Below are 27,762 nucleotides of genomic sequence, written 5' to 3' on the forward strand. Positions count from 1 at the left end.
TACCCAGCAGTCATCTGTGGTGAGAGTGAGGTTTAGGCTCTGAAAGAAGGTTTCTATGGAAAATGAAAGTGCCCTTTTTTTAAATTACTTAAATTGCATGCAATTTTTGGGAATCATTGGGTGCATTTGCAGGACCCACCCCACTTTACCCTGCCCACACACCTTACGTTGGGCTGGCATCCTTGCAGGATGAGCAGGGAGGCTCAAGGGCTGGATTTGGGTGGAGATATCCTTCCAGGGTCAGCTTTTCCCTCTGTGCCAGCCTGTGCTGCTCTCCCTGGCAGGTTCACCTACACCTTGGGGGAGGGCATGTGGCTGCCCCTGAGCAAGAGCTTCGTCATCCCACCAGCTGAGCTGGCCATCAACCCCTCAGCCAAGTGCAAGACTGACATGACAGTGATGGAGGATGCAGTGGAGGTCAGGTAGGTGCCATGGCAGGGTGAGGGAGCTCAGGAGGGGCTTCAGCAAACAGAGCTGGGATCCCCATCCCACGTTTTGCAGGTGGAGATTAGTACAACCATTAACCTGCCCCTCTTTAGTCCTGCCTTTGGTAGTATTTCTCCTCATCTCAGTAGCTCCTGCATCCTTCTAAAAGCTTGGCTGCCATCCAGTTCACTGTCAGCCCGAGGAAAGCCTGAGCTCTGGAAAAACCCACGCAGCAGCCACGCATGCGTGCCCAGCATCTCATGGAAGCAGTGACACGTCTCCTCTTCCTCCTCCTCACAGGGAAGAGCTGATGACCTCGTCCTCCTTCGACAGCCTGGAGGTCCTTCTTGACTCCTTCGGCCCCGTCCGTGACTGCTCCCGGGACAACGGGGGCTGCAGCAAGAATTTCCGCTGCATCTCGGACCGCAAGCTGGACTCCACGGGCTGTGTGGTGAGATCCAGGGATCTCCCTTGGTGTGAGCAAGGAAGGGGAGGCCACACAGAGAATCCTTCCTCCCTTACTGTCCCTTCGGGGTGGTTATTTTGAGGTTGATTTTGTAGCAGGAAGATGTTTTTGGGCTGGCATCTCCTCTGTTGCTGGGCATTAAAAACACACACACACACAAGGCAGTAAGAGTCCATCTGTTTGTTGGCTCTGTGGGAGGCTCCAGATCACTCACGTGTGTGCCCTGTCACCACCACAACTGCTCTGCCCCAAGCCAGGGGGTCTGTGGGGCTGGGGTGCACTGCTGCAGTGTCACCAGAGCTGGGCATTGGGGTGAAGAGGCTGCGAGTGTGGGGCAGAAAGGGGGTGTGGAAAGGGCAGCAGGGCTTTGTCCGTCACTGGAGCTGGGTTGCTGGAGAGTGGGGCTGATACCAGCACATTGCCTTGGTAGGGGATGGCTTGGAGGGCTGCCACCTCAGGGGATGCAGTCCTGAGGGCTGCAAAGAGGCTTTGGTGCAGGAGGAATATCTGCAGCTGTGGATGGTGCTGCTGTCCTTCCTGCAGCCCTTGAGCACTGCTCAGGCTGCAGTTTCTGCTGGAGAGAAAGCTGGAAGCTGGAGCCCTGCCCTCCATCTCAGCCCCAGAGACAGATCCCTTCCCATGGGTTCTCACCTCCTGTTCCCCCACCCCACCAGTGCCCGGCAGGACTGAGCCCCATGAAGGATGGCACAGGCTGCTACGACCGTCACGTCGGCGTGGACTGCTCTGATGGCTTCAACGGGGGCTGTGAGCAGCTGTGCCTGCAGCAGATGGTCCCCCTGCCCGAAGACCCCCTGCTCTACAACATCCTCATGTTCTGCGGGTGAGTGACCATCACCTCGCTGGCCACGGGGACACCCCCAGAGTGCTGCTGTCCATGGCTGCTGCCACCCTGAGCCGGTAGGGTTGGGATGGAGGGGGTCTCCTCTGTTCCTGTGTGTGTCCTCGGTGCTGGGGGGGCTGCAGCTGACAGTGGACCCCGTGCTGGCTTCCCAGGTGCATCGAGGACTACAAGCTGGGCGGGGACGGGCGGTCGTGCCAGCTGATCTCAGAGTCGTGCCCGGAGGCGGGGGACTGCGGCGAGCCCCGCGAGCTGCCCATGAACCAGACGCTCTTCGGGGAGATCTTCTACGGCTACAACAACCACTCCAAGGAGGTGGCACCAGGGCAGGTGCTCAAAGGGACCTTCAGGTGAGTTGCAGACGTGGGGAGGGGACCCCAGCAGGGTCAGACCTCACCATCCTCTCCAAGAAGAAGGAGCCTGGGACTGCCTGGTCCATCCATGTCTGGCTTCGCTTTGCAGAAGCTGGAGGGGCTGGTGGGGAGGGCAGGTCTGACACTTTCCATCAAGAGTAGACATCTTTTTAATCTGTTCCTGAAGGAAAGGAGAAGTGCCGGGTGTTTTATTTGGGATGGGTCACTTGCTGGCAGTCATTTCTGCTGTCCTCCAACCTTGCTCTTCTCTCTGCAATTAACTTCCAGGCAGAACAACTTTGCCCGGGGCCTGGAGCAGCAGCTGCCGGATGGGCTGGTGGTGGCCACAGTCCCCTTGGAGAACCAGTGCCAAGAGGAGCTCTCTGACCCCACACCCGACCCTGAGTTCCTCACTGGTGAGTGACTCCAGCTGGATCCGTGTCCCTCCCAGTGAGGCAGCTGCCAGCATGTCCAGCTTCAGCACCTTAACCTCCCACAGGATATATCTGCCATGGGATAGATCTAGTCTGCCTTTAGACCCTGTGCTCAGCTGCACATAAAGGAACCAGCAGCTGAGGGTTGGTTCCTTTTTCCAGTAAGAGGAAGGCATTAAAAATGAAGGAAATGCAAAGGCTGTAAATTAATTGTGCAATGTAAAAGCTCAAGCATCCATCAAATATTTGGGGCATTTGCAAAAGGATTTTTTTTTTGAAGGTAAAAATGGTTTTCCAACTACCTTTGATTTCTTTGCTGATATAGTGAAGCATTTAAAATCCAGCACCACCAAACCAAAATGTTTTGGTTTGCTGTGCCAGAGCATCGTGGGCCATGAGTAATAGGTTATCATGGGTTCCTTGACAGCCTTCAAGGATTTGCCTTTTTTTCCAAGTTGCCAGTATTCATAAATAGCCTTCATTTCCTTGGTGTTTGTTGCTGTTTGTGGGAATAAATAACTTGGGACTTTGTTTTCTTCATGGTGGAAAAAGACATCCTTTATTCACGTAAGTCCTTTTTAAAAGTAAACTTTTTATACAGTTTTACAGACCTCGTCTGTGACTAATTGGTTGGTAGCTTTCTTGCCAATTACTTTATTCATTAGTAACAAGTTGTTATCCTGTATTGATTGGTCACTGAAACTCTTGGTGTCTATGTGCAGGGACAGTTGTTTGTTAAAGATAGTTTTCATTTTTCTATCTAATGGTGCAAAACCAGTTTATGCAGGTGCAAGTAATTTTTTAACCCAGGAATAGTTTGTTATGTCTGCTGCTCACACCAGGATTGCTTTCACATGGGAACTTGGAAAGTACTAGCTTGACAAGGCCAGCCACTGGTTCCAGGAGAGTAGGGCTGATTTTATCAAGCTCTTCTCTATGGCTTTTCTACCTTACTGGAACACTGTTGGCTGAAGTGGCCCTGACATCCAGGAGCTACTAAGCACAGGATGTGGCTAGTAATGTGTTTTTGTCTCATTGGAGAGCCTGTGCATTCCCTTTGTCTGGCAGAGCTTCCAGGAGGATTTTGGGGAGCACCCATGGACTGTATCCAGGGCCTGGTGGATGCTGGTTGCCCTGACGGTTGCATGGCAATGAAGGTGCAGGCAGATTCAGCAGGGAGGAGGGTGCTGGTGGGTCTTGGGGGGCTGAGCTTCCCCGAGAGAGCTGGATGGGTGGGTCACTCTTGCTTCCCTGGGGACGCTCAACCCTGCCTGGAGGTGCTGGAGGACACCTGCCTCCCAGTGGGGCTCTCCTGCCTGTGACATGGTTACATGGATGTAAGGAAGGCACTGCCACCACAGCCTCAGCATCCCAGCAGTGTCAGTGGGACTGGGATTTCACTGGCATTTATGCTGGGGAGGTAAAAGCCAGTAAACGATCCTATTCATTTCCCGCTCTCGGCTGGCTTTGTGACTGATTTAGGGGAAAAAAAGGAAAAGAAGTGAAATATTCTCTGCTTGTCAGAAGCTTGGATATCGCTGTGAATACACGAGAGGCAGAGCTGCTGAGTAAGGAAGGGCTGTTTTTGCATAAACACTTTGCAGGGAAGAGAAAGGCTTTGAAGCTGTCGGCAGCAGCCAGCACTGTAGAGAGAGGCGCTGGAAGGCAAAGGATTTTATCCTGCTTATACTCTGTCTTCAGGTCTTGTTACAGAGGGGGGGATGCCCACAGTTATCCTCCTGAACTCCTGCTGGGTGCCTGTTAGCAGCAGAGTTTGCAGCTCTGCTGCTGAGCGGAGGCGTGACGCCCTGGCTGTGCAGCCCTGGGGCTGCAAGGGGAGAGGTGGCCTGTCCCAGCATCCTGCAGTGGCACTCTAGGGATGCTCAGGCCACCAAATTCAGAGCCATGAGCACCCTTCAGTTCCCTTGCTGGGGCTTTGTCTGAGGCTCAGTGGTCTCTCTGTCCCGCTGCTCATAGAAGCTGAGCTGCCTTGTGCCTTGGGTGGGAGTTAAGTGGCTGCCCAGCCCAGGTCTCCATGAATTTCTGGCTTCTGTAACTCACAGCTAAATGGCTGAAGAACAGGATGTCTTTGAAGGAGAAGGACAAACCTGGGTCCTCTTCAGCCCCAGTATTGCCATAATGTCCTGAGGGAACATTAGCATCACCAGGCGAGTGATTTCCCCGTCCATCTGCTTCCCACTCAGCTCAGTCCCAGCCGAGGGGACCCAGTGCCTCTTGGGCACACGTGGCATGACGGTGACCGTTCCCAGGCCTGCCAGCAGCTCATTAGAAAGCACAGCTCTCATTAGCGACATAATTAGCACACCTGGGCATGCCTTGGGAGTGGGCACTGGGAAGGAAGCAGGAGGGGGTGCAGGAGGAGGCTCATTATCTTCCAGTGCAGAGCCCTGGATGGCAAAATGAAACAAGCCTACGTGTTTTCCCTCAAAGCCGTAATTTTAATTGCTGGGGACCACCTGACCCTTAGCTCTGAGTGCCTCCCTGGGGGCATGTGGTGTGTACAGAACCCTTTTCCCTGACTTCTTCCCACCTTGCTGGCCGTGTTGCCCGAGGCAGGAAGGACTACAACCATCCCCATGGTGAGGTGTTGCTCAGCAGTGGCACTGAGTCCCTGTGTCCTTTCTCTGGCAGGCATGGTGAACTTCAGCGAGGTGTCTGGGTACCCCCTCCTGCAGCACTGGAAGGTGCAGTCTGTCATGTACCACGTCCGGCTCAACCAGATGACCATTTCCCAGTGTAAGTGTGCAGGGACATGGGGAATAAAGGGAGAAAGGATGGCAAGAGGTGACACAGCCTTCTGCTAGCAGGTGATGGGCTCAAAGGCTGGTTGCCCATTGTGTGTAGGGAGGTAGCAAGGGCTTGGTGGGCTCTGGGAACTGAACCCACCTCATCTTGCCATCTCTTTCCCAGCCTTCAGCAATGCACTCCACTCTCTGGATGGAGCCACCTCCCGTGGAGATTTTGTGGCGCTGCTGGACCAGTTTGGCAACCACTACATCCAAGAGGCAGTGTACGGCTTTGAGGAGTCCTGCTCCATCTGGTATCCCAACAGGCAGGTCCAGCGGCAGCTCTGGCTGGAGTATGAGGACATCAGCAAAGGTAGGAGCTTATCCTTGGGGAGGGTACTCACAGCCACCCCGTGGGAGTGGGAAGCAGGTTTGCTTTTGGCATTTTGGGGGGTGCCCAGCCTGTGTCAGGACTGCGTCCCAGGTCATCATCCCACACCCTGCTCTCACACCCTCTGAAGCCAGCCAAAGGATTCCCATGGGTTGCAGCAGACACTGGTCTAGGTCAAAAAGAAAGATCAATAGCCACAGTCCCAGGGAAAGACAAGTGCACCCATCCCACCGAGCCATCCTGCCACATGCTGGACTTAACTGTTGTCTTTAATCTTATTCTTTCCTTCCTTTTGTCTCTGCCATATCTACTCTCTTCCACTTGCATCCCACAGCCAGAATTTTCTCCTTCCAATGTGTTCCCTTCTCCTGGGGAGAATGCTTTTAATGCCTGGGAACCAGTCAGGAGCTGGGAGGTTCATCGTGGTGCACAGGGCATCTGGCACTGCTGCATGCCCTGCAGTGCCCTGGCTGCAGGGAGCTGTGGTGGATCCCCAGTGGAAGAGGTCGTGCCCGCTTTCAATGGCAGCTTTACAAAAGCTGAGGCAGCCTAACTTCTGCCTGCTGCCATCTGTCCTCAGGACTCTGGCAGCTTGGTCTAGGGGAGGGCGTCCCTGCCCATGCAGGAGACTGGAATGAGATGGTCGTTATTGTCCCCCCCATTCCAAACTATTCTCAGATTCTATGATTATGGGATCTCTTGCAAAGCTGCCTGCAGGCGTTTTCCTGCTGCGCTGGGGGTGGTGGGTTGCAGCATCCAGGCTTGGGCAGCAAACAAGAGCCAGCTCCCAGGCCTGGGCATGGGGAATGCTGAACAGAGCTGCTGCTTTTTAGATAAAATTGGTTTGCTGCTCCTGCCCAGGAATTCCCAGGTGCAGACAGTGTGAGCTTGGAGTTCACAGGCGCCACAACGGACACATCATTTCCATCACGAAGCTTCATAATTTGGCACCAGCCTATGCTGCTGCTCTTGCTGTGTCCTAGCCACTGAGATATTTATTATATCTCCAGGGCTCTTGTGTGGGAAGGGCTTCTTTCAAAGCCTGAGTCTGGATCCTGTGGGCTCAGGTCTCCCAGAGCCTGGACTTCTTCACAAGCCCACCTGGGAAAGTACAGACCTCGTGCTGTTTGGCTGTAGGCTGTCTCCAGATGTAGCACCTTCTGATTGCAACTACTTCTTTTTTTCTCCTGCAATTTCCTCCTCTTTGATTTTCGTGCTTGGAGGCTTTTCAGGTCTGGCAGCCTTTTTCCACCCACAGTATCACATTTAGGTTTCACTCTGGCACCTGCCACTTTCCTTCCTTTGCTTTTTGTTTGCAAACGTCAGGGGCTGGATATCGATTGAGAAATTGCAAGAGACAAATCATTCCCTGGCTCCTCTGCTTTTCCTCAGTGCCTGCTAAGCTGCAATTCTCAGCCAGCCTAAAGTGATCCATCTCCAGCTTCCTGGGGGCGCAGAGCAACACTTTTGTATCCCAGGTTTTAACAGCCTTGTTTTCTTTGCAGGAGTCTCAAAGATGGGCTAGTGCTTTCATTTCTCCACAAATCCTTGCTATAGGGAGATTTTCCTATTGAGTCATGGATGTGGTCCATGGTGGCTCCCTGCAGCAGCCAGCCCGTATCAAGTCACCACTAACGATGGTCTGAGCCTGCCCTGGGGGTGAGGCTTTGCCTGGTTATCCTTCAGCTTCCTCCAACCTCACCAACCATCTTCAATGGCCCCTCTAGGCCCCTCTTTCTGCTGTATAAATTCAGGGACATCCTTTGGCAGGGATTTTGTGTGAAAAGCACTGTTCCCCTTCGTGGCAAGGCTCACCATGGCAGAGTGATGTTACCCAGGGCACAGCAGTGATGAGCAGATTTTACCTTTTTGACTTCTGTGCAAGGACTGTTCCTCTTATGCCAAAATATTTCCTGCTATTTAGAGCCAGGGGGGCTTTTGCAGGAGAGTGGTTTGGCAGGGGTCTTTTCTGGAGAGTCAGTGTGATGTGAGGGTGCCCAGGCAGGTCCTCCAGGAATCTCCAGCCACATGAAGGAGGCTCCCTCTCGTGGGGACCTGCTGGCAGGATGCATTGTCCCAGTCCAGGTGTAGGGATGGGGCTAGGGAAACTGAGGCACGGGGCGACCAGAGGACCTGCAATCACAGAGGCCAGGGTGGGCTTTTTAGTCCTGATTCCTCCTCTGAAGACCAGTAAGTATTTAATCCCTACAGAGCAAAAAGATCCAGGGGGCTCTTTGCCAACACTGCCTCTGTCTGGGTGGAAGGCAGAGCTCTCACGCCCTCATGTATCCACTACCAATGGCTTGGAGCCCACGCTGGTGTTGCTTTTTGCCCCCTTCTCCAGGCAACTCCCCCTCAGACGAGTCGGAGGAGCGGGAGCGGGACCCCAAGGTGCTGACGTTCCCCGAGTACATCGCCAGCCTCTCGGAGTCTGGCACCAAGCGCGTGGCAGCCGGCGTCCGCATGGAGTGCCAGAGCCGCGGGCGCTGCCCCTCCTCCTGCCCGCTCTGCCACGGCGCCTCCGGCCCCGACGTGCCAGCCGAGCCCATCCTGCTGGAGGTCACCAAAGCAGCCCCCCTCTACGAGCTGGTCACCAACAACCAGACCCAGCGGGTGAGGAGCCACGTGCTGGGGGTGGTGGAGTGGGCAGGAGGGGTGGCAGGACTGCATTGTGGCTGCATTTGAAGGCAGCTTGCCCAGACAGCATCACGTCCAGCTGTGGCAGCCCTTGTGCGTCGGCCAGCCCTGCTCTCCAGGCTGGCTGGACTGTGCTGAACCCATCAGGGGATGGATGAACACTGGCACAAGTGGTGGTGGGATGGGAGCTTATCTGCCCGATGCTCAAGCCCTTCTCCTCTCTCCCAGCTCCTGCAGGAGGCCACCATGAGCTTGCTGTGGTGCTCGGGCAGTGGGGATGTCATCGAGGACTGGTGCCGCTGTGACTCCAGTGCCTTCGGGGCTGATGGGCTGCCCACCTGTGCACCTCTCCCACACCCAATGTAGGTGCCCAGCCTGGCTTTTTTGGTGTGATGTGTCTGTGAAGAGGTGGCGGTGGCCAACAGTGTGGTGGGGCTGTGTGCCTTCATGGGACAGGTTTGCAAACGGATGGGTGACCTGGGAATTGAGAGTACAGAGTTTCAGTGTCTTTTCTGAGTTCAGCTGAGGACTGAGGAGCTGGTTGTGGATCCATCCTGGTAAAGCAAGCCTAGGGAATGAGTCCTTTAGACCAACATGCCCAGAGCCAGGAGGGGAAAGGGAAGGAGAGTAATTTCTCTCCTGAGGTTGCTGTCTCCTGTGAGTTAATGGCTTTGAATCCCTTTTGTTGTGAGAGAGTAATGCAAAAACTGTCCCCCAGCCTGCGTCTCTCCACTGTACACGAGCCCAGCAGCACACTGGTGGTACTGGAGTGGGACCACTCGGAGCCCCCCATTGGGGTGCAGATTGTGGACTATCTCCTCCGTCAAGAGAAGGTCACCGACAGAATGGACCACTCCAAGGTGGAGACAGGTGAGTGGGGACTCCACTGGTTCTCTAGGGAGAGTGGGATGGAGATGTTAGAAGAGAGCCTCTGTCTTTGTCTTTGCAAGGGGATGCTGTAGGAAATCAAATACCCTGTGGAAGAGAGAGCAGCCCTTCTCCTGCCCACCATGCTGCAGAAAGGGGCAGCTCCATACCCTAGGGATGAACTTCTTGGGAAAGCAGTGGGTCCAGCTTTATACAAACTTCATGCATTAGCCTTGGTCCCCCTTGGCACCAGGCAGTGTGGCAGCAGGCACAGGCTCTCCACAGCCCCAGGGACACCTGTGCCATCACCAGTGGCACATCCTCCCCTCTCTCCCTAGAGACGGTGCTGAGCTTTGTGGATGACATAATCTCTGGTGCCAAGTCCCCCTGTGCCATGCCAGCCCAAGTGCCTGACAGACTCTCCTCCACCATCTCCCTCATCATCCGCTGCTTGGAGCCTGACACCACCTACATGTGAGTTCCTGTGGCAGTGCTGACATCCTGACTGTGTTTCCACGCAGCCTCAGGAGCCCAAAGCTTTGTTTTTTCCCCCTTCTCATCCAGGTTCACGCTCTGGGGAGTTGACAACACAGGAAGACGTTCCAGGTCAAGTGATGTGACGGTCAAGACACCCTGCCCTGTGGTGGATGATGTGAAAGCTCAAGGTGAGATGGAGGGAGCTGCTGGACTGTGATGCTTGGGACCAGAGGGAGTTCCTCCTTCCAGCATGTTCCCATACATGTCTTGTGTCCTGGCTGTAACATGTCCTTCACCCATAGTGGCCCAGGAGCTGCCACATGGTGTGGAGGGCTGAGATGGGTGGTTGCAGGAGGCACAGTCCTCTCTGAAAACCAAAGTGAATAAATGCTGTTTCACTAACACTACCTGATGGCATCACCCATTTCTTTTCTTAATTAGACCAACTGTGGGAAGCTAACCTGGACTGAGTCCAGGGAATGCCATCTAGTCTGTTGGGACCTTGTCCTGATGTGATGTAAATCATAACTCAGTGGACAAATCTTGGTTCTGGTCCTGGTTTCCCTCGAACTGAGCTTTAGCCCTGACAGGCTTTATTCATGCCTTTCCTTGCCCCTCACTGAACACCCCCTGTCCTTGTGCCTAGAAATAGCAGACAAGATCTACAACCTCTTCAACGGCTACACGAGCGGCAAGGAGCAGCAGACAGCCTACAACACCCTGCTGGACCTGGGCTCCCCCAGCCTGCACCGAGTCCTCTACCACTACAACCAGCACTACGAGAGCTTTGGGGAGTTCACCTGGCGCTGTGAGGATGAGCTGGGGCCCAGGTAGGCTCGGGAGCTGAGCTGGCTAAGCAGCAGGCCTGCCCACCAGCAGGCTTGTCCCTCATGGGTAGTGGTCACCAGGAAGGCATCTCTTCAGCAAATCTCATGATATGATGATGGATGGTAGGCCTTAGAGTGTCACAGTGGGGTTTCTATTTTGCTGGTTGCTGTGCATGTGCAAAGACCATTAGCACAGGACAAGGTGGAAAGTGGTTGACTGTTGTCAGCCCAACACTGCTGTCCATCCCATCAGCCCTATCCTGTCTCTAGAGTTTGGTCTCACGTGTTCATGCTGTGCAGAGTGGCAAAGGGATGGGATTTTCTTTTTTCCTTTATAGCTGCCACAGGCAGAAAGTCAGAAGGTCTTGGAAAAATAACACACCTTCCAGGGATGGAGATCAGATTCTGCTTTCTGCCTTTTCCTGGGCTTTGGCTTGATCTGAATGCACCTCTGTCTTCTGAACTCTGTCAGCTTGTGGTCCCCAGCAGGACTGACTTTAGGTCTGAACTGTGCATTTCATCACTTTTGATCCACATCTGTGGTTGTGGTTGTGGGGGGTAACATGATATGAGTGTTTTTGGTGCCCAGGCTGTGCTGAGCTGCCACAGCAGGTTTTGGAGGACGTTGTCCTGAGCTCTTCCTGTCTTGTGCCAGAGTAAGCACCATGTCTTCTCTTTAGGCTTCTCCAGGTCACTGAAGCCCCTCCAGCTGCCTGAGAATGTCCCAGGCTTGTGGAGGTAGCCAGATGTTCCCTTCTGCCCATGTCCTTCAACATCTGCTTTAGTCTGCGTGGTTTCCCAGTAATGCAGATATTTCCAGTCAGTTTAGCGAGCTGGGCTGAGAGATTGCGTGTGCTGCAGTGGTGTTTCATGCCATGTGGCCTCCAAACAACCAGAGCTGTATTCTCATCTGGAAATCAGGATTAATTTCAAATGCACATCAACAAAAGCTCCTGTGTATGAAATTCATGGCCTCTGCCTTACACCGTGCCCCACACCTCCTCTTGCTGGTCTCACCACTGTCTGTCTTCCAGCTCTGCTTCTCCAGGCGATCACTTGTGTACTTCTAGCTGAGGATAGGAGATTCTCCATGTACTCTGTCCTCCAAACCTCTGCTAGGCAGTCAGACTCAGCAAGTAGCTTGTGCCTTAGCGCATTGGACTTGTCTTCTGGTACAGCTTTGGTGGGAAACTCTAAGGAGGCCCTCCATGCCCTGGAGGGGTCTCCTTAGAGGGGTCTCTTGTCTTTTCCTTTTTCCATTTATGTCCTAAGAAATGTGAGCTCTTTGAGGCACAACCTCAAAGCTCAGTAGGAATAATGCAGCACATGGAGTCTTTTTAGGGCAGAGGCTCCCAGCAGCTCCTCTGCCCAGGGTTGCCTCATTCCCCAACACTTGAGTGGGATCAGCAGGCTTGGACATGAGTCTCACCTTTGCCTTGATCCCAGCTGTGGTGATGCTGCTCTGTCTCCACTTCCAGATGTGAAATCCAGCCCCAGTTTGCACATCTGTTGTGGTGCTTTGCATGAGGAGCTCATAAAATTCCTTACATGACAGACTGGAGTCGTCACAGAGCCGCTGCCTCCACTGAGGGTGAGTGTTGCCGCTGCTGCTCTGCCCCAGTGAGGAGACCCAGGACCAGCCAGAACAGGGGGTGGAAGCTGCCTCCTCCAGCCCCATGAGGCAGAGGCATTGCCATGGAGCAGCCAGAAATGCCGCTGAGTTACCCAAATGATGGCATTTTCTGTGTGAATCTACGAGCCAGAGGGTTAATTGCACCCTCTGGAAATGCTGGAGCGCTCAGGATAGGATGACGCAAGTCGCTGATGAAGTGTTTGCAGCTCGCACCGCTTGGAAAGAGGCATTTAGGCAGCTGCAGCGGGCTCTGGTGATGACAAATCTTGGAAAGCAGACCTCCTGTTTGATCGTCTGCGAGGGCGAAGCACCCAGACTGGTGGTGACAGGACAAATCACTTGCAGATGACATTATTTAGCCAGCAGACAGTGTTTGTTTGACAGTTACTGATGCTCCTTTGAAGTCATGGATGCGGACCCACGCGACTGCCTCTACCATGTCCCTCCTCCTCCACACGTCCAGGGCACCTCCTACTCTGCTCATTTGTGGCACACTCAGCTCCTTTCTTGGCAGTGCTGGCTGCTGGACAGAAGAAGCATAACTTGTTGTGAGTGCCCAGATAACTTGTCTGAGGCTAGGAAAGCAAATTGCTCCCTCACAGTCCAAGAAGGGATGCAGAGAGTCCTGGTCCTTACACAAGGAAAGCAAATGGAGAAAAAAGCAAGCAGTAAGTGGAAGCTGGATTTGGTGCAAAGCCTAGTGAAGTCTGATGGTGCCTATGTGCTTTGAGCCAAAATCTGTGGGATCATATCAGGCATTCCTGTGAGGGTGCCTGTAATGCTGGAGGAAGAGAGGCACTCGTGGCACCTTGCTGAGGTGTCAGATGCAGACACCAAGACAAGTGAGAGCTTGGCTATTTCCTCATGGCTGGCCAGCTCGGGTGGCTGTCTCCAGAGCCAACACCATGCTAAACCACCTTTGCCTCTCTGGCATGCCCTGGACATGAGCTCTGGGGTGGCACTTGTCGTGTGGCTGCAGAGCTGGACAACCTTTCAGTGCCTCCAGATTGGGCCCTTGGAGCTGCAGTCACATCCAAGGTTTTCTCTCTAGGAAAGCCAAGGCTGGCTCTGACTGGACTTAGGGTAAATTAATTCCTCTTCAAGCAGCTCTCTCATGGTGTGCCTGGCCTGCAGGGAGGTGTGGAGAGGCAGTGGATGTTTCGTCATGGTTGGTACACCTATCCTGGAGCTGTCACACCAGCCCACCCTGCTTATCTAAGTAAGAATGGGATTTTTTCCTTCAGAATCATGATTTGTGACTACTGCCTGTTCTGGGCTGAGCAGATGCTGAGCTAAAGCTAGTGAGGGGATGTATCTTCTTTTCCCTGACTATTCTAACCCACCAACTGACCTTGCAACTGGGTAGGAAACTTCTCTCAGCTCATCAGACACTTAAACTTTGGTCTGGGTTTCCAGGCACATGAGATACGTTCAAGATGCTTCATTTGAATCCTCCACAGTGGCCACATTCCCTGGAGATCACCCAAAGTGTGAGACAAATTTAAAATGAACACAATGTGTTTTATCTGTACAAACTGATTTTCCTGATAAAAACATTAGAAGCACAATTTTAAGAGGACAATTTTGAAAAGAAGAGAACACAACTTAGATCATGTTTGGCCATGATCCTCTGTGCTCTTCCAATATCTTATCCAATAAAAGAGGCTGGTGATTTAGCATTTCCTCACAACCAGGACAAGCCTGCACTGAGGCTATGATGCCCTGGATGTGCTGGATGTCTGTTGCAGGAGATGGATTCATCCTGGACCTCCTCTGCCTCTGTCACCTGACATTCTCTCAAAGCTTTCTTGGTTGTTTTGTGGCTCTTTACAAGCTGCTGCTGCAGTTATTTGCCTTTCCTCATCTTGTTCTCCACAACTGGAACATGCAAATTGCACTTGCAAAGAACCAGGGAGCTCTGCCACATCCCCTGCTCTCTCAGAGCTTTTTGGATGTGTTTGATGTATGCCCCAGTGTATCCCTTCTGGTTTGCATGGTGTCCTGCAGGACACATTTCCTAAGCTGTTACTAAATACTGTGAGTGATGCAGCAGGAGTGTCATTTACTGTACTTATGTCTTGTGACATTGCATCCTGTGCAGATCATAATTTTTATCTCACCATCAACCTTCCATACAGACCCTCACAAGCCAGACATGACATTCTGGTTTGGATTTTTTTTTTTCTTAAAACTCCCTCCTCCTCAGTGGTATCCTGCTCACAATACTGTGTATTTCTGGCACTGGAGAAGTTCAGCATGCCCTATTCCTGGAAATGTTCAAGGCCAGGTTGGGACTTGGAGCAACTTGGTCAAGGGCAAGATGTCCCTGCCATGGGACAAGGGAGTGGAACAAAATGATCTTTCAGGTCCCTTCCAAGCAAACCATTCCATGATTCTGTGATTCCTACACCAAGCCTTGAGTGACCAGCATAGCTCCTGAATATGCAGCACATGCATCTAATGGAGAGGACACACATGGTGACACTGTTCTGAGCTGGCCATATATGTCATACCTGACACTTCTTAGCTTTTATCCCCACTGCCCACAGTGCTATTGGGTCTGTTTCCCATCCTGTTATATTTGGGATCCAGCAGCTGCAACAGTGACTGGTGGTGCCACGTGAGTCCTTGGTGATGGTCACCCCAAGGGTGCTGGGGGTTTCACAGCTGCACCTGTGACTGTCTCCTTAATAACTCTCAGCAAACCTGGCCTTGTTGGGTAAGCGGTACAAGGTGGAAGAAGAAGAGGGGACAGGACAGGGAAGTGTGGGTCCCAAGGCCAGTGCAGCAGGTCCAGCACTGCCATGGTGACATGGGCATTTCTGCCCCAGGTAGAAGCTGTTCTCATATGGATTTAGACCGCAGTGCTGCCTTTTGAAGGTGTGTCCCCACAGCCCCGCCACCCCTCCTTGTCCTGGCAGCTCCTCACAGCTGCTCTTGCATAATCTCTTCTCCCTCAAGGAGCTCCCGTGGTGTCCTTAACTGTCTTTACTTTTCTCTCCTCATACATTCCTCCCGCCCTTCCCGCCATCCTCTCCGTGGTGTCTCCATCACTGCTGCCACCCCTCGCTGTCCATCGCCCCCCTGGCATCTCCCCTCGCCCGCCCTCGCTGCAGGAAGGCTGGCCTCATCCTCTCGCAGCTGGGGGACCTCAGCAGCTGGTGCAATGGCCTCCTGCAGGAGCCCAAGATCAGCCTGCAGCGCTCGTCCCTCAAGTTCCTGGCCTGCCGCTACAGCGAGATCAAGCCCTATGGGCTCGACTGGTCGGAGCTCAGCCGGGACCTCAGGAAGACGTGCGAGGAGCAGACGCTGAGTGTCCTTTACAATGACTATGGTGACAAGGACTACTGAGGGTTCTGGGCACCTGCTCTCAGGCTGGCCTTCCCATGGGCATTTCTGAGGGTTTTACACGTGGACCCATGGAGGGGGGAGGGTGTCACTGATGTTTCTGGAGGCGAGAATTTGGACTGGGGAGCAAAACCGGCTGCTCTGTGCAGGACTGACTCAGTATTAGTTTCTTCTTCAACTTGGCCAAAAGCCTTTCTAGTTAGAAGTCTTGTGGGACCCAGTTTTCTTGGTTTTGTTTTATTCATTTTGCCAAGAGGTTCCTCAGCATTGGTGGAGGAGGCAGGCTGGGAGGGCACGGCCCTCTTCTCCTGCCCCATCCCTGCCCTGGCTGTGGGGACTGTCTCCAAAGGTGGGTGACACCAGCTGTGGGAGAAACATGGTGACACAGCCAGGATGGGAGAGCAGGTGATGCAGGCACAAATGGAGGCAGGGCATGCAGGTCAGGTTGAAATGCTTATGGTTATGGCTGAGCTAATCAACCACTGGGAGGCCAGCAGGGTTGGGATGGGGATTTTTGCAATTGTAATGAGGTCTGGGTGAGACCTGAGAGAGCAATGGTGCTGTTGATGGGCAGAGCTGGCGTGGTGCCATCAGCTGGGGAGAAAAGGCAGGGGCATTGTGACCCCATGTCCTCAGGTTCTTCTGCCATGGCTAAAACCCACATGTCCTCCAAGATGCAGAGACCTCCAGAACAAAAGCAGCTTGGCCTCAGGGCCAGTAGTCAGCTGGACATCGTGAGCTTTCTTCTTGAGGGACCACATTCCTAGGAAGTCAACTTCAAAATCCTTTTTATTAACTTTTTTTTTAACCCACCATAATAAAATCTTAGAAGCAACATCAAGCTGCTGCTGAGGAGAACTCATCTGGGAGAGCAGCAGCCAGATGACACAGACAGGATGTTCTGCAGCAGAGACCTGCACTGTGGTATAGCCTAGGCTCTGTGTGGTGAGGGGAGAGGGATGCAGGGTACCCCAATGCCGTGGTGCAGGATGGTGCTGAAGGTTCTGGTCCCAGAGGGGCCATGGAGGACAGGCTTCTGGGGGTGTTGCTTGCCCAACTTCAGGCTCACATCTTCCTCCTCCTCTGGTATTTTTTTTTTTTTTAAAGCCAGAGAGCTGGGGTTGTACTGGGACACTGGATTTGGTTCGGAGCAAACAATTCTCCAAATCCCTGTCACTGCTAATGATGGTGAAGGCAGAAAACAGGTTCCTTTTAGCTTCAGCTTCCTGCCTGGTTTGCAGAGGAGGCACCTCTGGACTTGCCAGCTGTGCACCTTTGATCTAGACAAGACCAGAGCCCTACAGTGGGATTTTTACAATGCCTCCGGAGACAAATTTCCTTTTTATTTTTCAGTCTTGGCAGGAACAGTCTTCAGCCTGTCTCATATGATTTTTTGCCTCATTCCTCCTCCTACCTGCCAAGGACATGGCTTGAATATTTGTGTGGTGCTGAGAAGGAGGCAGCTGTGCTCTGCACCCCGTCACTGCTGACAGCGCTGCATCACCATATTTTCTCAACATCAGTTCAGTATCTTCCTGCAGGACCACACAGTGCTTTGCTCTCTCCTTCTCATGGGCAGACATCTCTCCAGGGGCAGCTGGCCTGGACTGGGGAGCTGCTGAGGGCAGCCACGATCAGTCAGTATGACCTGGACATCCCTGTGTCATTGCTGTAATGTGTGTCTAGCAGGGGTCATCAGACAAACATTTGCTCTGTGCAAGAAGGAAGTCTCCTGGATCCTTCTGGCTTTTTTTTATGTGTTTGTCCTTATATTTTGATGTGCCTGATGCTGCCAAGGGCTTAGGGCTCAGAGTGAGACCAGTGCCACCTCCACGCACAGGTAGAGATGGGCAGGTGATCTGTACTGAGTCATCACTCCTTTTCCTTGTAGTGACACTCTTGCCCAAGACACTTCTGTTTATCCTTTTGCTTATCCCAGCAGATGCTGAGACAACTTAACTTCCAGCCAGGCAGCCATCCAGCCATGGGCAAAGGGCACCTCTGCTCAATACCTCAAAGGGATGTTGGAACGAAGGCTGCTCTGGCCCAGACACCAGCTGGTTTCTCGCCAAGTAATACCGTGTACATGGCCTTTATGTGAAATGCAGACTGTTTTCCTTTGGGTAGCAGACTCCTCTCTTTTATTGCTTACTAGGTGCAGCAGCAAGGACAGGAGCAGTGCTGTCTGCCAGCCACTTGCTGTGCCACTGCCAGGAAAACCCTGGACACCCCATGCATTCACACCTGCCTAGGTTACTTTTTCATCTGGCCCCAAGATTTATGCTGAGGCTCTGCAGATATTTCTGTTCTGTTTCTGTGCTGACACTTCAAAGCTCTTGCATGGGCAACCAAAGCCCTGCAGCATCATCAACAGGCTGGGCCAGGCTCTGCTTCCTGGGTCTGGCTTCTCCACGGGCCGGGCTTTGGAGAGTGAGGGGAAAGCCACCCCTCCAAAGTCCTTTGGCAGCACCCTTGCACAGCTGGATGGGGCTCAGCATCCTCACCCTGTGACAGACTGTGCAGGCTGCTGGCAGGGCTGTGCTCTGCTGATTTGCCCGCTATGGTGCCCCTGCAGCTGCTGTGATGGCAGGGCCTGGCAGCCTGGCACGTCTGTGGGGCCATTTTCATGGTGACCCTGGCTTTCCTTCTTGGTCTCCTCACTCTGGCTTTGCAAGGCAGAACCTTGCCCAAGCTTGGATTTTCTTGCCCAAGTCTCTCAGCTACCCCACGAGTCCATCTCAGGCAAATGCCAGCAGCCACCATGCCACTTTGGCTGTAGACCTGGCCTTGGTGAGATGTGTTGTGTGGGGTTTGCTCATCCAAAATAGGTGTGCCCTGGTCTAGTGGAAGGTGTCCTTGTCCACGGCAGCAGGGTTGGTCCCAAATGATCATTAAGGTCCCTTCCAACCTAATCCATTCTATGTCTCTGTGATTCCCTGCAGAGCTGACACCATCCACATCTGCTGCAGGGTCCTGCTGTTGGGCCTGCACAAATTTTCTCTCTTGGACTCCTGGTTCTTCCCAAGCTGCCAGCAACAGGAGAACTGCTTTCCAAGCATTTCTGCCACCTCCTTCACCCGCCACCCCCACCCTTTCTTTTTGTTTTATTTTGAATTAATGAGCAATCATTCACCTGAGATGAACCTCTGGGTCGTTAACTTTTCTTTGCTGCGTCCGTACCCCTGTAATAGCATTACTACCTTTTCCTTGTCGTGGAGTTATTTAACATATAAAGACAGTTTGGTCCTTTTCTTTACAAAGATGGCTACAATTCATGTTCCTTGATGTTCTATTAAAACTCTAATGTGACGTTTTACTACTGTAGATTGAAAGTAGGGTGCTTTAGGGTGAGATAGCCATGTGGCAAGAAATACAAAGCCCTTCTGGATTACTTAAAAAAAAAAAAAGAATAAAATAAAAGGTTTTAAACAACAGCAACAAAAATCATTGTACCACTATGTAAAACTCCAGATGATAATTTAACTGACTATTAAACGGAGCTGTTAGTAATCCCTGGCTCTGGCAAACTGGAGTGTTTGTTTATAGTTTTGGTCCAGTTGATGTCATCTTTGGTTGCAGATGAAACAGTCCCAGCCTTTGAACTGGGGTGAGTCTTCACACAAGTTTAGCATTAGCCTGTCTGCCCACTGGGTTAGCCAAGTCCCAAACCACTCAGCAGACACAGATGGAGCCGTGTCCTGCGCCTCGTCCTGCCCACCTGCTCTGCTGGATGAGAGAAGGTAAAGATTTCTCTAGTCATCCCTTTTTTGGGGGAAAACCTGCATTTACACATCCTCAGCAAGGGTCTCTCAGCCTTATTTGCAAACCTCCACAGAGACTGGGAACTTGGAAGCAGAGTCCAAAAAATCCCTATTTTTTTTTTTTTTAATATAAGGTGGGTTTTACCCACCTTTTAGCCATTCTTTTGGTATATAAGGTGGACGGGATGGTGCTGGTGCTGTCTGGTGGTCAATCGCCCCTGGAGAATGTCCTGGTCCATCTGGCAGACTTTTGACAAGAGGACTAGCAGCAAGCAACACGAATATTAATGTCCCACAAAGAATGTGAAAGCCAGTGCCTGAACAGAGGTGAGATCTGCAAAGGATGCCAAAAGCCACTCACAGTGCTGTGTTGTGTCTAATGCTCAGGCCATCAGCACTTACAAGGGCAGGTCCCTGGCCAAGCCTGGTGTGTGTTGCCACCTGTCCTGCCAGATGGGTGGAAGACCCCGGGAGAGGCTGGGCAGACAGACAGGCAGACAGGCAGGGCACTTGGGAGGACACAGAGGGGATTTAGGGGCTATAGCACACGAATCCATAGGAAACCAGACTTCATCAAGTCTCATGGAACAACTTGATTTTTTTTTTCTTTCTTTTCCCAGTGCTAAATTGCAGGAAAATAAGCTAAAAATACACCCAATACTTTCCTTCTGCTATTTTCCATGCAGTTAACCACCATCTCATTGCACAGTAAGCTGTGGCTATAGAGTGAGATGGAGGAGGAGGAGGAGGAGGAAGAGGAGAGGTCTGTGTGGCAGCAGGGTGTGCAGCTACAAGCCTAAACTGCTGTGTCAATATCTCAGTACAGCTGGCTCATCACAAAATCTTCTCAGGGGTCATGTGGCTTGCAGTCCGTGTGGGTTTGGAGAAAGCCACCCCAGAAAAGGGTGAAGTGGACCAAGGGGTGCTCCACCAGTACACTGGTAGGTTTTTAGGAAGGGTTTGGTAATATGTGCATGTGTTGGAAGGGTTGCTGTTGGCTCCTTTCCAGAGTGCCTGATTTGGGGAGTGTTGCCCTAGAGAGGACATTTGATGTCACCAGGAGATGCTGTTCCTCCTCTGGGACCTAGTTTCTGTGCAAAGACCAGACATGATGCATCAGAGATGGCTGGAGGAAGAAGAGTGGAGTTTAAACACGGGGCAAGGTATTTTTGGTGTTTCTCAGACCACAGATACAAAATGTACCTGGTCACTTAAAAAAAACAAAACAAAACAAAACAAAAAACCCCAAACATTAAAGCAGCTTAATTGTTTTGGGTTTTAACTTTCTTGCCAGCATACTGCATGGTCCTCTGGCTCTAGTGTGGGCCACCTTCTGCTCCCCATCCCCAGGGATGTGAAAACACACACACACACACACACACACACACACACACACACACACACACACACACACATTTCCCTCCATTTTAAGTGGACTAATTATAGAAAGTGACCAGTTTGTAGCATAACCAGCAGAAGACCTTCTGAAAAAGTGTTCTTGCAGCTGGTGGCACAGCAGAAGCTGCCTGGGTGCCAACCTTGAATTAGGGAGTGGCATTGGAGGTGAGTGTCCCCTCACACCCCAAAAACCAAAGGAAATCTCCAATTGGGCTCTGACTGTTCTGGGAGAGTCTGTGGTTTGGAAAGAGAAGAATATATCCGGCCAAACCACCTCCCTGGCCCTTTTGGGTGAATCAAGGAGGCAAGAGAGTTGGAGGATGAGAAGATTATTTATTTTTCATAGATTTTTATAAAAAATAATTATCAAATACAAAAAAATAAAAATAGCAGCAGCCTCCATTGTGAATAAAACCCTAAAGGGGACAAAAACCGCTCAGTGTCGCTATAGAAGAACAATATTTCTGTACGTAGAAGCTGTGTCTGGTCATAAGAAGCACAAATGTCTACCATCCAAGCCAGCACTTCCTGCCCCACCCCCCCAGTTCCCCTGTCCATGGGGTGCAGTCCCTTCCCTGCACACACACAGGTGAGCAGAGGAAAAAAACAGGATTTTCATGCCAAAAGGATACAAATTTGGTATATAAACACATAGGCATCCAGGTAATGCTGACACCAGGCAAGGAAGGATTTGTCATGGCAAGATGCTGGGTGCTTGAAATTCTGCTTCTGTGTGTCATGTTCATCCCATGTCCCCACTGTCCCCACCTGTGGGGAGCTGCCAGAGCCCCACTTCTGTGTTGGGACCCCTGGATCTCCCCTTTCCCGCACTGGTGGAGCAGGACAGGCTGCCCAAGCTGCACATCCACATTTGAATTTCCTTGGGTTGCTTGAGGGTTGTTTTTTAATTGAAAAGTGAATATCTGACAAGATATTGCTGCTATCTGCCCAGCTGACAGTGAATTCTGGGGCAGTGTCACTTGTGCATGATGAGAACAAAAATGTCAGTGTCCCAAGAGGAGATGGGGCTCATTGTCCCCCACCTCTCTTCAAATCTCTGCCTAAGCCAGGTGGATGGGAACACTTGGGGTCAGGAAAGTGCTTGGAGAAGGACAAGGCATCTCCTGCCTGGATGCTGGTAGGATGTCCAAGCACCTCTGCCCCTACTCGGGTCCTCCAGGAAAACACAACCATAGGAAATTCCTGACAAAATAGGATGGGGTAGAGCTAGTGGAAATTGTTTTCAATGGTGCATTGTTCTTAACGATGCCTTGAAAATACCTGGTCTCTCCACACCGTGTCACCCTCTCTCCACCACTCCTTCACCAGACAAACTCTGGCTTGAAGCCTGTATCCAACAGCAGGGGCCATGCAGGCAGGACATAGCCTGGAGTCCTTTGCTCCCAGCCTGCAGCTCACCTGGGGACACTGCCATGAGTTCCTACTCTGTGGTCCCTTCTCTGCCCTCCTTTCCTCTTTCTATCCCTTCTGTCTGCCTCTTTACAGCACAAAACCATCAGTGATAATCCCAGCTGGAGACAGGCACTTTCCCTATTGCTGCCTTTATGTGGCTGGGTCCAAGCTGAGCTCCTGGGAATCAATTATGGGGAGAAGAGTTTCTTGCTGGGCTTCTTTGAGGCCAGAATTGAATCTGTAGATTTTCACTGAGTGCCTACAGGGGCAAGATCCTCTTAGAAGTCAGCAAATGTATGTCCAGCATCAGGGGCTGGGACAGAGATCATAATAAGGAATACTAATACTAAGGAAAATCTCAATGAGAAAAGATAATTCTCAAATTCTCCTGACAGGTTTGTTTTTTTTTTTTGGTCCTTTTGGCATTACAGGGTCTAGTCTCCTCTGAGAGCTGCTGACAACACAACTCGGTTGGAGCTCAGACGTGGGGGAAAGAGAAGAAGGACCACCTTCATTCAAGCATCACACAGCTCCACTGGTTTGGCCTCTACATCCAGCTGGGTGTGCAGTGGCTGGGGGAGTGAGACAGAGAGGGAGCATGCTGAGTCTTTGCCCCTATTGACCATGCAGTGATCCCCATGGACACATAACCCTGCCCAGAGGGCTCTAAAATAATGTGTGATGGATGCCTGTGGTACCCTTGGAATCTGTTGTGCTCACTGGGATGATTCAAGGGCACAATAACATTTTTTCTCAACCCCAGGATCCTGATCCAGATCCACACCCTAAGAAGAACAAGGCAAAGCACTGGCAAATACCAAGGGCAAAACTTGGTCTGTGCCGGATGCCCAAACCAGCTTGAGGTGGGAGCCTCCCTGCCCGGGGATCTCTCTCCTAGCATGGCCTGGATGTTTGACCTCTCTCTCTGTCCTCCTTCCAGCTCAGTAAGGAAGGGGAAAATCCCTGCTCCTCCTGCCCTGACCTGTGCTTTTCCCAATGGTTTGTACTTCACAGCAGCATGGGTGTGTGATAAAGGATATCCTTTCTCAGCTTCATCAAGAGCAAAGAAAATATAATATATATTTATATATATATATTATATATATATATGTATATAGATATAATTAAGTTTAAATATTTGCAGAGAGATCACGACTACCTCGACCTTGCTAAAAGAAGTCTGTACAGCAGAGAGGGGTGAATAGTGACAAAGACGGACGCCCAGGAGCCGGGCCAGGACCGAACATCCATGGCAGCACGTGGGCTCCCGGCGTGGCTGGCCCCTGGCCCGGCTGTGGCTGAGGCGGCACCAGAGCCCGGCCCAGCTGGAGGGAGCAGCGATGGGAGGGGGCCGCACGCCCTGGCTGCTGGGCTCCGGGTGGCCTGGAGCTCGCCGTGCCGCCATGCCCGCCGGCTCTCCCTCACGCTCCTGCCCTCGCCGCGGCCCCGCTGCTGCCCCTCGGCTCCCCCGGCGCTGCCTGACCCGGACAGGCCCCTCACGGCGCCGCTACTGGTTCTCCTCGGCCGCCGGGTCGCGGCACGTGCACTCGTCCTGGTCGCAGTCAGCAGCAAACGGGATCACCTGGGGGACAAAGGGACAGCTCAGCCTCCGCCTGCGACACCCCTGTGCCCCTCTGTCCTCCCTGCTGGACGGGCGATGTGGGCACTGCTCTCACCTTGGCGCTGCCACGCTCTGCGCTCACCGAGGAATGGGCTGAGCTTTATTCTCAGCCTTTTCCTTTTCGTTAACATGCTTCAAATTTTGCAGCCAGTGGTCGGGTTGAATCTTGTGCCCCAAATGTCAAACCCTGGGAAGAAGTGTCCCCTGATGGGGACACTTCAGACTAGGCCTGGCAGTGGTGAAACACCTCCAGATTAAAGTTTTACTTTGGTCTATTAGTTTTAAAGTTTTACTTTTTACTATTAGAAAACCCCCTTCATCCACGTGGGAATCTGTGGACCTGTCAAGTACTCCCGACTCTTCCAGCAAAACATGAAGATAACATAGCCTTGTTTTCTGCAGCTCTTAGAGGAACTCAGCCAAGCTCTCAACTGCAAAGCTGACCTCCACACTGCCCGACATAACAGCCAAGGTAGGCACCGCGTCCGTGTGCATTGTGGATAAAGGAAAGCCAGGCTGCATGAGCAGGAACAGCCTTCCATGGGGCAGGCAGTGGGTCCATCCAGGGCCACTCAGAAGCTGTGCAGCTTTGAGACACCCCGTGCAGGTTGGGAGGCTCATTTCACATTGCTTTCTCTACAACAACTGCAGGTGACCGAGCAAGGCTGTGTCCCCTTAGCTGGTGGCAGCAGAGAAAGGAGGGAGGGCATACACTGAGCATCTGACTCCTGTTTGACAGTGGCCTGGTAATGAGCCATGGGAGCCGAGAAAACAGTTTTTTTCAGAGGTTTTATACACACCAGGCTTAGAGCCAGGAGTTTTTCTTACTGTGAAAACATTTGATTTTTCACAGACTGGATCAGCAAAGGAAGGGCTGGAGTGCTTTGGGGATTTTTTGATGTTTAAACCCTGTATTTCTCCATCTGCCTTAACAGGGATGTGCTGGAGGCTTGTTGAGCGAAAGATCTGGGACCTGTGGGGGATGTAAGCTGGGTCTGGGTCTCCTGAGAGCCATGGGACTGACCCCCCCCCCCCCCCCCCACTTTCTACTGTGAACCCATCCTTTATTTTGGCCATGCCTTGCTCTGAGATGTCATGATATTGTTGTTGTGGGCATTTCACTCATCACTTGGGTGTAAAGCCTCTTCTTTCCTATCTCAAGTGGATCTTCCCAGGATTTTATTTTTCCTTTTCTCTGTGTATGTATGCGTGATGAAAGGAGAAATGATTCAAGCTCCACAACAAAGATGAGAAGATCCAAATTCACATATTTTTGCAGTGAGAAATTATTTCATGCCCTGTGATTTGTTTTGCTGTTGGATATGATTAGGAAGAATGGGCTGTGAGTGCTGGATAGCAAGTTAGGTGGGAGGGAAGATTGTGATGGGAGACAAAGAAGGGTATGTGCAACCCCAATGCCAAGTTGCTCCTTCTATAGTATTCTTCCCTCCTTTTCTCTTCAGAGAGGGAGGAAAACATCACTTGTAGCAGATGCCAGTGGAGCATACCAAAAATCCCCTGAGACAGCTCAATTACACAAGGTGACTTCTGACTCACCATGTCTAGCACTGTGTCCTATGGAAGTCATTTCTTTGGGACACATTTCCCAAAACAAGAGGAAATCCCATGAACCTCAGTGGAAGCTGGGCTGAGGTTTCAATCACACTGGCCCGAGTCCAACCCCCGCTCTTAATCAGTGCGATGATGTCCATCAGCTTCAGCTGGCTTTGGTTTAAAATCGTGCGTTTGTTCTCCGTTCATGGGAGAATTACATTGCAGGCTTGGTTCCACAGCCAGCAGAGCCAAAGAACATAGCTAGCAGTCACCCCTGAATCCATAGATCCCAGCCAAGGCCTCGGGAGGTGCTCTCTTACCTTCCTGGAGGACAGCGTGGAGGAGCAGCAGTCCCCGCCGTCGTACTGGCAGTACGCCCGGTTGTTGATGGTGTCACACCAGCCGTCTGCTTGGAAGGGCTAAGGCAGAGGAAGAAGGCTTTGTGAAACGTTGTTCAAAAGCAGAAGGCTGCCCCCAAAGGTAGAGGTCCCAGGTCCTCAGCAAGGCCCAGTTCCACCGTACACAACCCCCTCTTCAAAGACAAAGGGCACCAGATATCCCAGCTGGTGTGGATGGAGCAGCTGGTGTTCCAAGGGCAGCAGCTAGAGGATTGTGGAATTGTGTCAGAAGTGTTAAAATGGCATGAGCAGCCATTCAGAAAACCAGTTTATTGTTCTTTAGTTACATGAGTCATCTGATCAGAGAAGAAGCAACTGGGGCTGCGAGGCAGCCAGCGATGGCCGAGGAGCTGTCCCGTGCAGCGGCTGCCACCAGCACCATGCACGGAAAGCGCTCACAAGGAGGCGTCAGGGACGGTCAGCAGCCAAGCTTTATTTATCACAGATCTACACCAGCACTGCCAAGCAGCCACTGAACTAGCTACAGGATGGAGAAGCCATTTCTTCATAGAGTGATTAGTAATGAAATGCTTCTTTCACTTCGGGCTCTGTGATTGTACTTACTGGCCCAGCAACCATGGCTGACCTCCAGGAGGTTTTCCATCAGAATCTTGGAATCATTGAATGGTTTTGATTGGAAGGAGCCTTAAAGACCATCTCATTCCAACACCCCTGCTATGGGCAGGGACATCTTCCACTAGACCAGGTGTCCAAACCCTGTCCAATCTGGTCTTGGACATTTCCAGGGATGGGGCAGCCACAATTGCTCTGGACAACCTGTGCCTGTGTCCCACCACCCTCAGAGTCAAAAATTTTCCCCTAATACCTGGTCTAAACCCACCCTCTTTCAGTTTAAAGGCACTACCCCTTATCCTATCACTCTCTGCCCTTGCCAAAAGTCCATCCCTGACTCTTGTGTAGCCCCTTTTAGTCCTGGAAGGTGGTTTAAGGTCTTCCCAGAGTCTTCTCTTCTCCAGACTGAAGAGGACTCTTGGTGGAAACCTGACTATCCTGTTGCTCATGGAAGCAGCTGACCCATTTAATTGGATCTGGTTGGCCCCAAACAATAGCGAAAATCCCAAAAAATGCCCAGACTCAGCCTGTGATGATGGACACTCACATGTAGCACCCTTAAACTGAATGAAAGCCTGCTGAAAAATGTCACTGCACCGCAATAGCCCTGCACCCACTGTGCCAAAGCCAACATGTGGGCCTGGTGATAATACCAGTAATTCACATGAAAAAACCATGCCAAAACCAGAGAACCCATGTGGCTTTTTGTCCTTGTGACTCAAAAGGAACAGAAATGGGCTCAACACATGCTAATAACACTTTAGGAAGTAGCAGCAGGGATTATGGCAAACCACCAAGTCTGGTCTCTGCTATCAGTAGCACAGGCCACAGGCCAAATTCAGGCAGCCACAGAGAAATCAAATTAGCCTGGAAGATTTTGGAAGAGCAGAAGAAAGAGCACACCTTCCTACAGCTGGGAAATTGAGGCACAGACGAATTAGGTAGCTCACAGAAACAAGAAGGGATTTGACTCCAATCATTGCTGTCGCAAACCACATCCAGAGGAGACCAGGCTACAGTTTCTTCAAGGCAACAGTGTTAAACACTCCTTTTCTACTAAAAACATCAGGTGGGTCTTAAATGACTATGATCAAAGAAGGTTTCGTACACTCGAAGCAGCTTTGAGCACTGGGAGAGCCAGGGCAGGGATGTTGGGGCTGGCAGGTGCCAGGATGCAGTTGGGACTGGCCAGGGTCGCTGGCAGGGGAAGGCTCTTCTGGGTGTGATTTGCATTTGCAGCCTTCCACGCAGTGGAGTTTTTCCTTGAGCTTCGCTCCATGTGTCATGACTCACTGGCAAAACAACAGCCGTCGCTTTGGTAGTTTCCATACAATTATGGGGAGGTTTGCCCATCCCGGCTGCACAGGTCTGAAATGATTTCCAGAGCTTGCGTGCAAGGTGGGGGGAGGACAGAGGCAGGGACAGGATGGAGAAGGAGAGGCTCCCAGTCTCTCACTACACCTACTGGGGCTAACTGCCCCCTCCTCTCACCCAGCCAGAGCCCGTACCCCACCCTAAACAAATACAGGCTCCTATGGCAACACTTGTTGGGGAAACTTAACAACTCATGCTCCAAATT

At 51.9% G+C, this 27,762-nt stretch overlaps 2 protein-coding genes across 3 annotated transcripts in view; one reads left to right on the forward strand and one right to left on the reverse strand.

Annotated features, from left to right (window-relative positions):
• The window catches only part of ASTN1 (astrotactin 1), a 56,912-nt gene extending 37,931 nt beyond the window's left edge, over nt 1–18,981 (forward strand). For both annotated transcript variants that reach the window (XM_021545972.2, XM_021545973.3), the window contains exons 10-23: nt 285–422; nt 727–877; nt 1,567–1,733; nt 1,907–2,101; nt 2,393–2,520; nt 5,191–5,295; nt 5,470–5,658; nt 8,021–8,289; nt 8,542–8,675; nt 9,032–9,183; nt 9,519–9,654; nt 9,745–9,845; nt 10,304–10,487; nt 15,234–18,981. In XM_021545972.2, coding sequence (XP_021401647.1) covers nt 285–422; nt 727–877; nt 1,567–1,733; nt 1,907–2,101; nt 2,393–2,520; nt 5,191–5,295; nt 5,470–5,658; nt 8,021–8,289; nt 8,542–8,675; nt 9,032–9,183; nt 9,519–9,654; nt 9,745–9,845; nt 10,304–10,487; nt 15,234–15,468 — 2,284 coding nt within the window. In that variant the 3' untranslated portion in view covers nt 15,469–18,981. The remainder of the gene's footprint in view (nt 1–284; nt 423–726; nt 878–1,566; nt 1,734–1,906; nt 2,102–2,392; nt 2,521–5,190; nt 5,296–5,469; nt 5,659–8,020; nt 8,290–8,541; nt 8,676–9,031; nt 9,184–9,518; nt 9,655–9,744; nt 9,846–10,303; nt 10,488–15,233) is intronic.
• Nucleotides 18,982–23,544: 4,563 nt separating this feature from the next.
• PAPPA2 (pappalysin 2) overlaps nt 23,545–27,762 on the reverse strand; it is an 88,446-nt gene continuing 84,228 nt past the window's right edge. The window contains exons 21-22 of the mRNA XM_077785293.1: nt 25,533–25,631; nt 23,545–23,619 (exon numbers count right to left, since the gene is read on the reverse strand). Of these exons, the coding sequence (XP_077641419.1) occupies nt 23,545–23,619; nt 25,533–25,631 (174 nt within the window). The remainder of the gene's footprint in view (nt 23,620–25,532; nt 25,632–27,762) is intronic.

This window comes from Lonchura striata, chromosome 9 (assembly GCF_046129695.1).
Source record: "Lonchura striata isolate bLonStr1 chromosome 9, bLonStr1.mat, whole genome shotgun sequence".
Taxonomy (NCBI): Eukaryota; Metazoa; Chordata; class Aves; order Passeriformes; family Estrildidae; genus Lonchura; species Lonchura striata.